The 14,192-nt window shown below is 45.2% G+C and overlaps 4 protein-coding genes across 4 annotated transcripts; 1 reads left to right on the top strand and 3 right to left on the bottom strand.

The window, feature by feature from the left end:
• Positions 1-75: 75 nt before the first annotated feature.
• On the bottom strand, positions 76-5,332 carry LOC6493607. Its single transcript, XM_032454852.2, has 6 exons — positions 4,877-5,332; positions 4,382-4,726; positions 3,953-4,318; positions 3,286-3,616; positions 2,059-2,896; positions 76-1,998 (listed from the first exon to the last, which is right to left on the bottom strand). Exons 2-6 carry the CDS (start codon positions 4,717-4,719, stop codon positions 449-451), a joined length of 3,423 nt encoding a protein of 1,140 aa, XP_032310743.1. The 5' UTR covers positions 4,720-4,726; positions 4,877-5,332; the 3' UTR covers positions 76-448.
• Positions 5,333-5,684: 352 nt separating this feature from the next.
• Positions 5,685-10,304, bottom strand: LOC6493606 (protein disulfide-isomerase). The gene is made up of 2 exons (XM_001958056.4): positions 10,006-10,304; positions 5,685-7,523 (listed from the first exon to the last, which is right to left on the bottom strand). The coding sequence occupies exons 1-2, from the start codon at positions 10,157-10,159 to the stop codon at positions 6,187-6,189; spliced, it is 1,491 nt and encodes a 496-aa protein (XP_001958092.1). The 5' UTR covers positions 10,160-10,304; the 3' UTR covers positions 5,685-6,186.
• A 502-nt stretch (positions 10,305-10,806) lies between these two features.
• Positions 10,807-11,671, bottom strand: LOC6493605 (pyroglutamyl-peptidase 1). The gene is made up of 2 exons (XM_001958055.4): positions 11,459-11,671; positions 10,807-11,394 (listed from the first exon to the last, which is right to left on the bottom strand). Exons 1-2 carry the CDS (start codon positions 11,669-11,671, stop codon positions 10,930-10,932), a joined length of 678 nt encoding a protein of 225 aa, XP_001958091.1. The 3' UTR covers positions 10,807-10,929.
• A 293-nt stretch (positions 11,672-11,964) lies between these two features.
• Positions 11,965-14,065, top strand: LOC6506327 (peroxisomal biogenesis factor 3). The gene is made up of 2 exons (XM_001958054.4): positions 11,965-12,253; positions 12,380-14,065. Exon 2 carries the CDS (start codon positions 12,522-12,524, stop codon positions 13,680-13,682), a length of 1,161 nt encoding a protein of 386 aa, XP_001958090.1. The 5' UTR covers positions 11,965-12,253; positions 12,380-12,521; the 3' UTR covers positions 13,683-14,065.
• The last annotated feature ends 127 nt before the right edge of the window (positions 14,066-14,192 follow it).

Genomic DNA, 14,192 nt, shown 5'->3' on the forward strand with positions numbered 1-14,192 from the left:
TTTGAAACTGGTTGCTAGGTTGTTTGGATTTCAAAAATAGTCCAAAAGTCCCCCCTCCATTAATAGAACAAAGTATTAAACAGTTGCTGCTTATATAATTTTTTGAATTACTTAAAATACACTAATAATTTTATATTTTTATAATCAGATATATGTATAATTTCATTCAAATTGACACGGGATTATGTCGGGATTTGGTACGCGTTGAGTTCATTGAGAATTAGGGTTGATTGCATAAGAGGCCGTAAAATAAAAAATAAAAAATAATAAAATATTCAACAATTTGGCTACAACAAATCTAAATTAAGGTGCAGTGCATCAACACTGGGTCAGGCATCAGGCAGATCGCTAAAAGAAAGCACAAAATAAATACTATTGCTGGCCAAGAGTGCGTGGGAACTAGAACTGGGCTTGGTGGGTGGCGTGACTGGGCGTCTCCTAATCTAATCTAATTCGATCCATCGCTGGCACTTAACTGGCTGCTGGGCAGGGGAGTGCTGACATCACGGCTCTCGCCGTTGAGCAAGTACACGGGCACATGGCTGGTAACCTGATCGAGATCGTTAGCGGGTCTGAGAAGTCTACTGGTTTCATCCTCTTCCTCCTCTCCCGGCTCTAGAATGGCGGGTGGAACCTCCAGTTCATTTCCCACGTCGGGAATCATGTCCTGGTCCTGCTCTTCGAAAATGGGCGATGGCACTTTCTCTGCAACTGGTTCGGGTTCTTCGGCTACCGGCTCTATTTCCGGTATGGAATCTTCGTGTAACTCCTCTATTGGATGGTCCATGAGGACACTTTGAGGATGTCTCTTTTTTCGGCTCTTCACATGCGACCAAGCAGAATGAGCCCTTCGCCGCTTTCGTCGCTTGCGATTCTGCGGCAGTTGCTTTTGGGTTTCAATCGATTTCTGCTCCTCCAACCGATGATCCCCTTGGAATTCTTCTGCAGTTTCTCGCCGTTCTTCTACGTCCTCGGTTGGGATGTGCTTTTCCAAACGTTTTGGCTTTTCCTTCGACGGTTTCTTTTTCTTTTTTGCTTTTTCTGTTTTTGGCTTTTCATTAATCTCTTTCGATTTATCTGCCGTTCGTAGCCGATCCCTTTTATCCACTTGAAGAGGCTCTTCCAAGCTCTTTGTTTTCTCCTTCAGGTGCTTTTTTTTCTTTTTAGCTTTCTCCGATTTGGACTTTTTCTTCTCATCCGACACTTCCAGACTTTTCCTTTTCTTTTTTGGGATTTTCTCTTTTAAATCCTTTGTCTCCTTTTTCTTTTTTGCTTTCTCAGGCTTTTTCTTCTTCTCCAACAAAAGCCTTTCTTTGTTCCTCAGTTGATTCTCCTTCTTTGGAGTCTCTTCCTGCTTGTTCTCCTGTCGCTTCTGCGTTTTCTGATTTGAATCCGCAGGCAACTCGAAGCTCTTAAGATTACATCGTTTCAGTCTTACAATAGGATAGCTATCAATAGCACAGTTCCTGATAATGGTCAGATTGTGCTCCAACTGCCTCAGCTCCTTTCGCCGCTTCGAGTTCAATTTTCGCAGCTGCCGGCACTGCTTCTCAGCCTGCCTTTTGAGCTTCCGGTAATCGATCTTCGCCTCCATCTCCCGATTGGCCTTTGTCTTCAATCTGTGCCGCCGGATCTTCTCACGCTGAATACTCAGCAGCTGGTTGTAGAACTTCACTTGATTTTTGATCGCAACCTTTGGGAATTGGCGGCTGAAGTCATAGTCCTTGGTATGGGAACATAGCTTCTCCTGATCAATGGAGCTGAGCGTGTCGGTGGAGGCTCTTTGTATCTGACAGGGACTGTTTGAACTGTGCGTTGATGCTGGCGGTGTGGGAAGAACCACTTTCTGCTTTTGGGGAGAGACACCATTACGGGGAGGAGTGCCACTAGATGAGTTCGTCGTGGCTGGCGTCAACTGACTTGGCGGGTACTCTCGAGTATGCTTGATCTTCTTCGCCTCCAGTTTGGCAAACATTTGCGCACTGGCCTGGAAGTGGTCTGAAAAATGAATGGAAATTAATAGAAAAATTTAAAGAGTTATGGATTCTTTCCTATTACCCCTGCGCGTTGTTTGACGAAGAGCTTCCAAACGATCAGCTGGCGTCGTCGTCTTGTAACGCTTGATGGCTGGTTTTTTGAGAGCACCTGCCTTGGCGCTGGACGCAGTGGCCCCCAGGTGCTGGGGACTAAAGGTGACCTGTTTCTTCGTCAGCGACGTTTCGCTGCAGTGGCTGTTCTGACTAGAGGAGTGCCGGCTGTGATGCAAGGGAGTATTTGATCCACTGCCACTGCTGAAACTGGTCCTTCGGCCTGTCATAAAGTGGAAGTTTCGGTTCCGGGCGTGTATCTGATCAACATCACTCCTCTCGTTGTCCTGCTCGTCCTGGTGCGTCGCCGTCTGCACGCCCTGATCGACGAGATGGGGAGCTGTTGTGGACACCAAGTGAAGACTATCTCTGCGGCAGCTGTAGCTGCTCACAATTCTCGGAATTGTGTAGGTGGGGGACGGAGCCAGGGTCACCGCTCTCTCGTAGGTTCGCAGATTACTGGGATAGATGCGGGTGACGGCCATGGAATCGTCCTCCACGAGTATCGTTGTGATCTGATTGGCGTCGTTTGAGTTGGAATTCGAAGTATTCCCATCCACGTTGGCTGGCACATTGAAGTTAACTGAGAACATCTCCACTTCGTCGTCGGAGTCGCGCAACTCGACGATTTCGATGGAGTTGTCGATGCCGCTGAACAGAGCCGTGGCCCGCTTGCACGGCTCCATTTTGCGAGCTTTTTGGCAGAGATTCTGAAGAAAAATGGGCGGATGATTGTTCACAGTCGGTGCTGGGGCAGCTCCCATGCTATCCCACAGCGGGCAGCTGTCCTCGTCATCTGAACTGAGTATCTGTTGAAGATTTAAGAATACATTATATACTAGAATGTATGGGGAAGGATTTAGCTTTTGTTTTGAGAGTTTGAGGCACTCAGCAAGGTTTGTAGTCATTTTGAGGACAGCAAAGTGGAGCCAGCCAACGCCTGTCACGCGACTAACTGCGCCGGCGACGGCCTCCGCCCCACCTGCTCATCCGAATCAGACCTTTTACTAAGACATCATAGTTGGCCCCCAAAACAAAGCCAGACATGCGGCTGGGATCAATAAAACTGAAGTTCAATTAAAAGTTACAAGGTTGGAAACAACTTTGAATGTAAATCTTTTAATTTGTTCAGTTTGGAAAGGAAGCAAGGGATTCCATTAGAAAATCAGCATATTTCTTCATCTTTTTGGCTACTTACCACTTCATCGGACTGTGGCAGACGATTGTCCACCTTGCTGGCCACGTGAAGACCTGCACAGCTGCTGAGTCGCAGGTATTCCAAAATGGTGCGGGTTGCCGCATTCTGGGCTGTGTACTTGGGCAGGTAGTTGGCGTACATACTACTCATGGCCAGCGACTTGGAAGGCCTCATAAACTTGTCGGCAAAGTCCACGATGCGCTCCTTGATGGCATTGTCTGGCTCCAGGCGCTGCCAGTAGTAGAATATGAGTATGTATTCGATGTACAATTTATCCGGCAGCTCCGATTGTAGCATAATGCTAGGCATTTTCCAGTGACGGAATAGACGGCTGTAGAGGAAAGGAAATAAATTTCTTATTAAAAGTATTATAGCAGCTATAGAATAAACAAGAAACAGGAAGCTCCCTTTCGATGATAACGAAAACCCTCAAAATAAATAGAATTATCACTTAGATTAGGAGTGTTCAGGGTATATCTCAAACTCTAATTCGAAAAGCCTCAATAAGTCGGAAGACTTATCACCAAAGATAACAGATGGTAAAGTAATCGTTTCTAAATTTCATTGTTTGGGGAATTCTGTTTCGATGGAGCAGTTGGAGCCATAAAACACGATAGTAGCTTATAGAACACAATGTTTGCGTTAAGTGGATCACGACAGAAAGTACCTGTAAAGTACAGATAAAATGCTGGCCCTGTTGAAGAGCTTCGGGGCGGCGAGAAGTGTGCGCAGCACATACTCTCGGTGGGCCCCAGCGCCACCCTCTCCGTACTCCACGTAGAGCTTCAGGCAGGTGCTGATCCTGTTGATGACACATTGTTCAGTTTCAACGGGTTCTTGGGCGGCGCACAGTTCGCAGGATATGTAGAAACCCATTATATGGCACATGCGCTGGCGGTAGGCCTCCTCCTGACGTTGCGTCCGACCTTGGGCCATTGTGTGGATAACGTCAGTAAGGCTGATAAGGACACGGGCAAGTTTGCGGCATCGCGGCGGTGACAACTGGGCCACCTCAAACTCCTCTCGAATGGCACTGGAAATAGCAAAGCATATTGTAGGGAAACCTTCCCACCTCTTCACATATGTATGTACATACCTCTCGTAGTGCATTAGCAGTCGGGCCATGTGCTTGTCGAAGCTTTCATCATTCAGGGCTGCTATGGCATCGTATACCTTGTGTCGGAAGGCGCAAAGATGAGTAAACTCGTCATTCTTTTCGGTCCGGTCAGCCACGGTGTCCGGATCCGGGTCTAGATCGGCCAGCGTGCCTGGAGATATGCAATCCGTTTCATCCGCCTGGGCCACTGTGCTGGCCTTGTCGAATTCGTCCATTGTGCTGTCACTGTTTCGATTCCTGCTCCGAGCACGGCAATTTCCTTCGACGCCGCTGCCACCATCCCCGCCAGAAACACGCGGTTCGTAGAGGCAGCTCATTTCAGCACTAAAATTACAAAATTTTCAATCACAATGCCTAAGCGAAAACCCGTTAATGCAGTGAAAGTAGTCTGGGCCTCGCACCCTCACCATCACCCACCGTCCACCGTCCGAGAAGAAAAAATACAACCAAAATGAGAAGCATAGCAAAACATACCAAATGTGGACTTCGGGGAAAAAGAGCTCTCGACACGCTCTTTATACAGGGATTCTAAACGCTACCGCAATGTGCATTTGCGCCGTTTCAAACATATTACTTTTGTAATATGTGCACTGTTGGTAGATAATTTTTATTCTTTGAGGAGCAAAACTTCGAGCACCGATTAAGAGCTTCGTCGGGAGAATGTGTCGTTTATGCGGCACGTCTCTCAGGTCTGGGGCATATCGTGAAATGCCGCACTCACGATACATCGGTAATCCCGTTTGAAGGTCGTTGCGCGGCATCTATTCCCTTGATTAAAATAGCCCTCGTGGGCAGGTGTATGATTTGACCTTTTCATGCCGTGGTTGCAGCCATTAAAACAGATATCTAGTTTCATTTTAGGTCGAAGTTTGGTGCACAGAAGTTGGAGACAACGAAAAAAGGCGCAAAGCGTTCTGCTGGTCCTGGCAGATGCATTTGATTTGACGTTTTTGAGCACTGCCTGATTGAGAGTTTGCCAGCACTGGAGTTTTCAACACTATTTATCGATAAATCTGAATAAAAATAACGTAAATTTGATTCTTAATTTAAAATATTAAATAAAAGAGACTCCGTATTTGAGGTATTATTCCATTTTCGTTATTGTAATAAAATTTTCTTTTCTAAGCATGCATTTTTGTCTTTTAAACGCTGATTCAATGGCAAAGATTACAGAAGTAGTTAAAAGTCTTGGCCTTAAAATGCCAATGTAATTTAATTATTTAGTTTCCCAATTTAAATTTAAATATTAAATTGCAGACCCTAAAAAAAAATACAACTTGAATCGTTTTAATGTTGTTACCAACTTTATTTGTTACGTTCTTATTAATCAGTTCTTTCAATGGTTCTAAAAATTCCAAAAGAGAAAACTTATAGAATTACATATTAAAATTTCTCGCTTTCCATTCATTCTTCATTAAAACTGAATTTTAAGTATACGCAGACCACGGACACACGGTCGCGCTGAGAGCGTTAAAATATGCGTTGCAAATACATACAACAGAAATAATTGGTCGAATAAAAAACCGAGGACAAATGCTTCGATGACAGATGCAGGTGGCCAGCTAGCCCATCCTGGCGACTGTTTAAAAACTCAGCCGGAGAATGGGGCCACTCTGGCTACCGGCAACCGTCGAAGGGTTTAGAAATAAACTACAGAATGTACGTTGCTAGTTGTGGCTTCATTTTGTTGCTGTTATTTGCACGGATGTTGCTGTTCATAGTTGTTGGATTTTCGTGTGTGTTTGGGTTATGTGTTGTTTTTGTGAGTGTGGCTTATGTTGGATTTACAACTCGTCCTTCTTGGGCGCCTCCTCCTCCTCTTCAGCCTCCTCGGTGGGCTCAGCCTCGGCCACCTCACCGTTGGCATCCAAGAACTTGACGAAGTCCTCCAGAGTCCTGTCCAGGTTGTAGTCGATGACCTTGTTGTCATCCTTGCGGAAGTACTTGATCGTGGGGAAGGAAGAGATCTTGATGCTCTCCAGCTCGTTGGCAGTGGAGTCCATCTTGGCAATCACGATGTCCTCGTTGTCCTTGTACTTCTCGGCCAGCTGGTCGTAGATGGGAGCCAGCTGCTTGCAGTGTCCGCACCATGGGGCGTAGAACTCAACCAGCACAGACTTGCTCTTGTCAAGGGCAACGCTCTCGAAGTTGCTGGAAACCAGCACCTTAACGGGGTTCTTGTCCCAGTCCTCGGGCAGTTCCTGGGACAGCAGGTGCTGCTTCAGCTTGCCGTCCAAGAACTTCTTCAGGAAGGCCTCAATGGTCTCAGCAGACAGATCGTTCGACTCGGGCTTGTACTTGGCCATGTCCTCCTCCAGCTTGATGAGGCGAATGGTGGGGACCTCCTCCTTGTTCATTCCGAAGAACTCGAAGATGCGGGTGTGGTCTTCCTCATCGGCGGAGATGGTCACGAACAGGATGTCATCGCGGTACTGCTTGGCGATTTCCTTCAGGGGATCGACGTACTTCTCAATGTGTCCGGCCTCCTTGGAGACGAAGAACAGCAGGTGCGACTTGATGGAGCCACCGAAGATCTTGGAAGCGGACTCGTGGTTGAAGTCAACGATCAGGGGCAGGGACTGCACCTGGGCGAACTTCTTCAGGTTCTCCTCGCTGAGCTCACCCTCGAACACGGACTTCTTGTCGTCGAAGGGCTTGAACAGGATCACGCCATTATCCTTGGCCTCGTACTTGGCGATGACCTCAGCATTGCTGCTCACACCGAACACGAACGAGTCCAGACCGTTGGCAGCCTTGGTGAAGGTCTTGGCCTCCTCCGACTCGGCGTCCTTGAAGAAGCCAATGATGGCGATCTCGTTGTCCTTGAGGAACTGCTCGGCATCGGCAACGCTGGTCAGATCCTTGGCCGGGGGTCCGGTCTTCTTGGTCACCCAGGCAATGATGTCGGCGGCCTGACGACCACCGCTGTACTCCACGGGGGCACCGCTGCGGAAGAACTTCAGAGTGGGGTAGCCACGGACCTGGAACTGCTCGGCCAGCTCACCCTCGACGGTGGCATCGACCTTGGCCAGCTTGATGGGCGACTCCTTCTCGGCCAGCTGTTGGGCGGCCTTGGCGTATTCGGGAGCCAGAGCCTTGCAGTGTCCGCACCATGGGGCGTCTAAAAAAAGAATCGAACAAGAACAGATGTCAGCAAATGGCGGGCTATTATTATTTTTACTTGGCAGTTGATTACTGGGTTAGGAGATAAGCTAATGACAAAATAGACACTTGTTTCTAAATAAAGTCATGCAATCATGAGCAGTCATTTGTATCTGAACTATTTTTAGATACAATCTAGAATTTGTGCTTTTAACTTGTTTTTAATGAGAGTTAGTTGGTTGGAGAGTTAGTTAGTAATCGTAAAAGAACTCCAAGCTTCAGAATCTTTGGTTGATTTAAATATTCTACTAAACTGGTTTAAAAAAAACCCATGACTAACAAAGAAACATTTACGACTTGGCCAAAAATTAGCATTTGTGGAGAATATGGGTTAATGGGAAATTTGAAATTCATTAGAAGGTTTCTCCGACTTTCAGACTAATTTAATTCACTCCAAAAATGTCGATTAAATCTTTCCAATCATTAAATGTGAATTAAATTTAAATAATTGAATTCACGCGTTAAAGCGGAACAATTCACAATTATAACAATTCAGTTTAATTGTCAAGATAATGATTTTTATTTGTTTTAATGAATAAATTAAATTTCTGTAATCCGACCTATGAACTTTCCCCGACTGGGCTTTGTTTACATCAAGTACTTGGCCCTTGAATGGCAGAATGCCGGCAGCCGAGTGTAAAGTTCTAAATATGGACCATCAATTATCCCCGCTAGATTCGCCGCGGAACTAAGTGGAGCAGCCCCTGGCATTATGCAAATTCCACGTGTCAGATTCCTATTGCCAGGCAGTGCAGCATTTCAGCGCCACGGCTGCAATTTGGTGCGCATCCACGCACACGAATAGATTAGACATCCCCGCCGGATGACATAATCTCAATCTTGGAGGAACTACGCCTTATCACCGGCTATCAGCTTATAGACTACAGCGCTGCTGCGGCTGACGTGGCCATGGCAGTGAGTACGCTCTTTTTATATCTTCATCGAACCTCATACCTCATCGGGAGATAAGAGCGTCCCTGTGGATGAGCAACCAATTGTTGACTTAGCTGACGTTGTCACAGCCACATAGCCGTAGCACGTCGAGAAGTGCAAATCTTAATTAAAGAAAGAAATAAAACGCTGGCGTAAACAAACCCGAAGGGGCCGCCATATTGCTGGCCCCCATAGAGGTGCCAAGCGAGCATATCTAGCGGTTTAAGGCCGCAGAGCTGGGGGCTTTTTTTTTTTTATCAATGATATTGGTTTGGTTTATCTTTCAAGTGGATTTCCAGGCTGACACTTGATAACTTTTGACTTTGTTGTTAAGTAAAAAGTATCAGGGTTTCTAAGTAAAATTTTATCAAATATTAAAATTACTTATAAGGAAAAGCAAGATATTAATAATTTTTTTAGATTAATAATTATTTTTAAGCTGATGGTAATATTTATTTTCTGTCTTAAGACTTGTTTTCATGACTTTTCTTGGCTATTTTTTGGCTTTAAAAGTCCACCTGTTCCCCCACTAAAAAAAAAAAAGAGCTACCCAAACTGGACAGCACTGGCGGCGAGAGAGACCGTTAGGCACGCGCAGAGAAAGAGTTGAATGAACTTTCCGATGCGTGGCTTTTGCGCCGCCGTGGAAAAGGGTCGGAAACCAGATTCGAACCAGAAACATCACAGCCAGAATCCGACTCAGTACCAGTAACAGAATCAGAATCGGAATAGAAAGCAAATGGCGAACAAAAGTAGTTGGCTAACCCAGATTCGTTAGAGAAAGAGGGGAAGACGAGTTGTCAGACGGCTTTTTGTTCTAAGTTATGTTCGTTAGAGGGCGGCCCTCTGTTCGGTTCTGTTCTGATATTGATGAAGCGGATGTGATATGTGGCCACGCCCAATTGGGTTGGAGCACAACGCTAGAAACTAGAAAGCTGATAAAGGAAGCATATGGAAATATCAGACACGAATAAGAATATATAGACCCCAACTGCGCACAAGTTATCGCCGTTTGGCATTTAACTTTTAGAATTTATAGCAAGTTATAGCAAGTTTATGGCAACAGCAAACAACAATTGTTGCCGCAGCGCCAGCTCCCTCTCTCTCTCTCGCACATACACGTCAATGGCGAGCAAAGAAAGAAAGAAAGAGATGGCGCTAGAAAGCAACGACAGAGAGCGGCGCCTCTCTCGAGATAAAAACGGTTAAACAAACGATAAAAAAGAAGGAAAATCAACCAAACAATTTTCCCCGGTCACCGAGTTTATGTTTGGCTTCAATTATTCCCTTCCATTATTAAGAGACACGGCGCAATGGCATTGAAATGCCGAGATTCTCACCGGCCAGCAACTGCCACGCAGACAGATTTTCTCTGACGCTATACTGCCGCTAAAGACACGTAGCCGCTAACTCGCATGAATCAGCGGGAATCTGCAAGCCGGCCCTCTCCTCTCCGCCAATTTCACTGCGATTTCTTTGATTAAGGGTGTAGGAGGTATGTCACTTACAGAATTCAACCAGCACGAACTCGTTGTCGGCAATCAGTTGCTTGAAGTTGTCCACAGTCGCGACCAGGACGCCCTCCTCCACTTTCACTTCCGAGCCGGAGACGGCGGCCACAAAGGACGCCGCCGCGAGCAGTGTACAGATCAGGAACTTCATCGCGGGCACTCGACTATCTTAAATTGCCTCTGGACTGTGTGGGTGTATTTGGCGGTCTGACTGGAAACCGAACTGCGTCCAAGTACTGCAAGTATCCAAATGGGGCTAGTAGAATCGGGGGGCCTTTCAGGTAAGGTAATAGGATGATGGGATGTCGAAATTATACATTTTATATCGAAATATCGATATTTTATGGAAACATCGCAAAAACTGCCACATCTAGTCAAAGCAGTTTCAAGCTGGTCACTCTAAACGGAAACTCATTTAAATTTTAAAGATATTTTAAAAGTAATTCAATAATAATTTAATTCAATTTGAAATATCAACCTTAAAAAAATAATTTTTAAGCGAAAAATGGCTAACATTTGAAATAACAGCCAGTTAACTTGGCAATTTCTGTCAAAACCCAAAATTATTCGATGAAATGTGTTTATTTTTCGCTTTTATTAAAGCTATGGAGTTATTTCAACAAATATTAGTATTTAGCAAACATTTTACAATAGCATTGTTGGCATTTTTTTAGAGTATTTATTAACAAATAAAAGCAGCTTGCAAAAAAGGTGCTTTATTTTAAACAATTACAGTGTTATTCGCCCAACAATGCAAATAAAAACGGCTCGTGCGGTTTTTTAAGGAACAATAAACTGTTAAAACATAAAAATTACAAAAATATATATTTTTGGTAAAGACACTTAACATTGAGAATTAAAAACAGCTTTGTAAAAAAATACTATTGAAATGACAGGTAAAATGCACAATTACGATCATAATTAGCATTCACAGGCGACCACCTGTTGAATGCATTGTTCGACTATTTTAAAGACAATTTCTGCAGTTTTTTCCGAGCTAAATGGCTTATCTATAGGCGGGACGTGGACAAACAGACTCCTCTTGGTGTCCACATCCAGAGATTTCAGGTAGATATAGCCGCAAAGAAAGTCTCCCACATTCTTCGAGACCTTTGTGGCGCTGGGGGGTTTAGATTTATCATTTGGGGCCTGATTAGAATCCGCGGGCGCCACACAAGCATCACATGTTGCATTTACAGCCGCCACAATCTTATCAACATCAAGGCCACAGCGCAGAACATTGGCTTTGCCATGATGGGGGAGCTGGCAGCTGCCGTTGGACAAATATTGTCCGGAGTTGTCTGGCCGTTTGAACTTGTGGTTATAGGCCAACTTCTCCACATAAACGCACTTTGCCAGACCCGACACGCCTACATGTATGACCAGCTGTTGGTGGAGAAAAATGACATCACCATGGCTATTAATGTTCCAATTATATGAGCACTCTTACATCTGGCTGGAGGTCCCAAATCTCGGACACTGCCTCATCTACGGCTCCATACTCCACCGGAACCAACTTCTTAACCAGTTCGTACTCCACTCCATTGTGGGTGAGGTTCTCGGGAAGAAGCTGCACTGCCTCCCAGCTAGCATTGACGGTTTCGTGGCCCAAAAAAGGCCCGAATCCAGATATAACAATTAGTTTGCGATCCGACGACGCCATAACAAATACTCCCACTCAAAAATAATGGTTTGTCTTTATTTACTTCTGCCCTATGGCAATTGGATTAAATTGTGTTTGTGTTTACTATGAAATCATATGGTGGCTATCTTTCTGGGCTGCCATTTGAGCTTTTTAATTGCGGGATCTAGCTATGTAGTTTTTCAACCACATAACTTATATTTTATTTAATAAAAGATTGAGAATACAAGATTATGATTATATAAATTTAAAGGCATGAGCATGGAAACGTAGCAACAGATTATGATATTTAATTATGTTTAGTTTAAAAGTTTAAAATTTAATACAAAATAACTACATAGTATATGTAAAAAGTACAATGTAAAATATAGGCAGCACAACTATCTGGTATTTTTTAAGAAAAGGTCACATTAAATTGTTAGATTTCTCCGCTTTCGAAAACGCAGTATGCGGCTCCAAACACTTCAACAACAAGATATATACATACATTCCAGACCAAAATCCGTGCTAATGCACCAGCAGCGCGATAGCGGCATACAATCGAATCGATAAAGCTGATAGCCGAAGCAACGTGCGTCGAAATCCAGGGGAATCGAGCTAGAGGTATTAGTGCTAATCTAATCTCTGTGATGGCAGCGATGAGGGCGGCGCTGACTGCGACGCCAGCTGCGCGCCACCCTACGCACACAGGTGAACTTTGTACATTAACTATTCATTAACCTCCGGCAGGTCGCCTTTTGGACAACGGACGAGGGGCAGCAGGCTAAGCGGAAAGTGGCACGAGCAGTTGGCTCCTTTCACACGGATATACGCACCACCGCATCCTCAGTTCCAGTCAGTGGGCCAGCCTATCCACATTTCACTAGCCACCATGTTGTCGCGCCTGCAGGACTTTCTGTCACGCCACCGGCGGAAGTTCATCGTCACCGGTGTGCTGGTGGGGGGAACAATTTACGCGGCCCGCTACGCCCAGAGGCGCTTTGTGGAGTTCCAGGAGCGGCAGGCGCGCGAGTTCTTTGAGCGGTCGCGGCGGATGCATCATTTTGAGTCCACGGAGAAGACCTGCAATCAGGTGATACTCGGCATGGGCGAGGAGATGTGCCAGGCAGTGTTGAAAGAGTGCAGCACCGACGAGCTGCTCGAGCAGTTGCGCCAGAATCCCAAGAACAAGCTGGAGCTGTGGGAGGACATGAAGATTGTCTCGTTCACCCGTCTGGCCACCTTCGTTTACGCCTCCTCCATGCTGGTAATTGCTCTTCGCGTGCAGCTGAACCTTCTCGGAGGGTACATCTATCGGGACATAATGACGGAACAAAAGCAGATCACTGACGAACTGAAGCAGCAATACCTCTCACTCATCCGACACTTCATCACGGAATCCGGCATTCGGGATTTGGCGCGTTACATTCGCACACAAGTTATTGCGGTCGTCAAATCGATGCCTCTGACCAGGCAGCTCTCTTTGAACGACATGGAACAGCTGTTCTGGTCCCTGCAGATGTCTATAAATGCGGATCCGCGACGAGATCCCAACTCACGGATGAGCAAATACCTTATGCCCAGCCAGAATCCCAACCACTCACCCCTGTTGCAACAGATGTTCAACGAGACACTGGACTTGCTGGAGAGCGAAGATGCCATCGGAGTATGTTCGCATAATGTTAGCAGAGGATTCGTCCTGGCCTGCGATGCCATTGCAGAGTCCATGGGAGAAACACTGCAGCATCTGTCACCAGCCGAGTTGAAGAAACAGCAGGAGAACCAACAGCCACTCAAGTTCAACCAGGCCTCGGGTAGCAGCACTCCGAACATGACGAGCCCAACGCCGGAGAACAATAACTTGCTAAACATTAACACAGTGCTGATGGCTCTGGCCAAAGTCATTCCGATCATCAGTGGCATCACATCGCGGGGATATGATAGTGCGGCCCGACCCCAGAACCTGCCTACCCAGCTCCTCACCTTCTACGTGGTGGCCGAGAAGACAAAGACGCTTGGGGCGAATGTCTACGAGACCTTTAGTTCCGCTTAGGAGCAGCAAGAAATCCAGCAGACACCTTATGCATCACTGCATAGGTTAGGATAAGTTTATTGGAACATTGCATATAGTTTATATACATGTATATTTTTAAATCGAAACCTAATCCTCAAAAGCGTTCTTTGTGTGTCCATTTTATCCTATCCCGTATTAAGTTTAGACCCTAAGAATAAAGCGTGTTTAAGGTATGCTTAAGTGGATTCCTTAAGTCCAGATGTAAGGAATCCTTTCAGACAGGGACATTCAGAACAAATAACGTGAAGGCCTTTTAAAATAAATGGAGTATGTAATTTATGCATTATGAGAATAAACATAAAGTGGAATTTATAGCAATAACCTGAGGGTTGTTTGGTATTAAAAATATATATTTAAAAGTATGTGATTTGTTTTTATTTTATAAATTAAAATAGTGGGTTTAGGATTAAGTTCTGCTTCTTTTATTTATAATTTATTTATTATTAGTTATTTTTATTATTTGATTTTTTTTTTAATTCTATATAATTT

This window comes from Drosophila ananassae, chromosome 2R (genome assembly GCF_017639315.1).
Source record: "Drosophila ananassae strain 14024-0371.13 chromosome 2R, ASM1763931v2, whole genome shotgun sequence".
Classification (NCBI taxonomy): domain Eukaryota; kingdom Metazoa; phylum Arthropoda; class Insecta; order Diptera; family Drosophilidae; genus Drosophila; species Drosophila ananassae.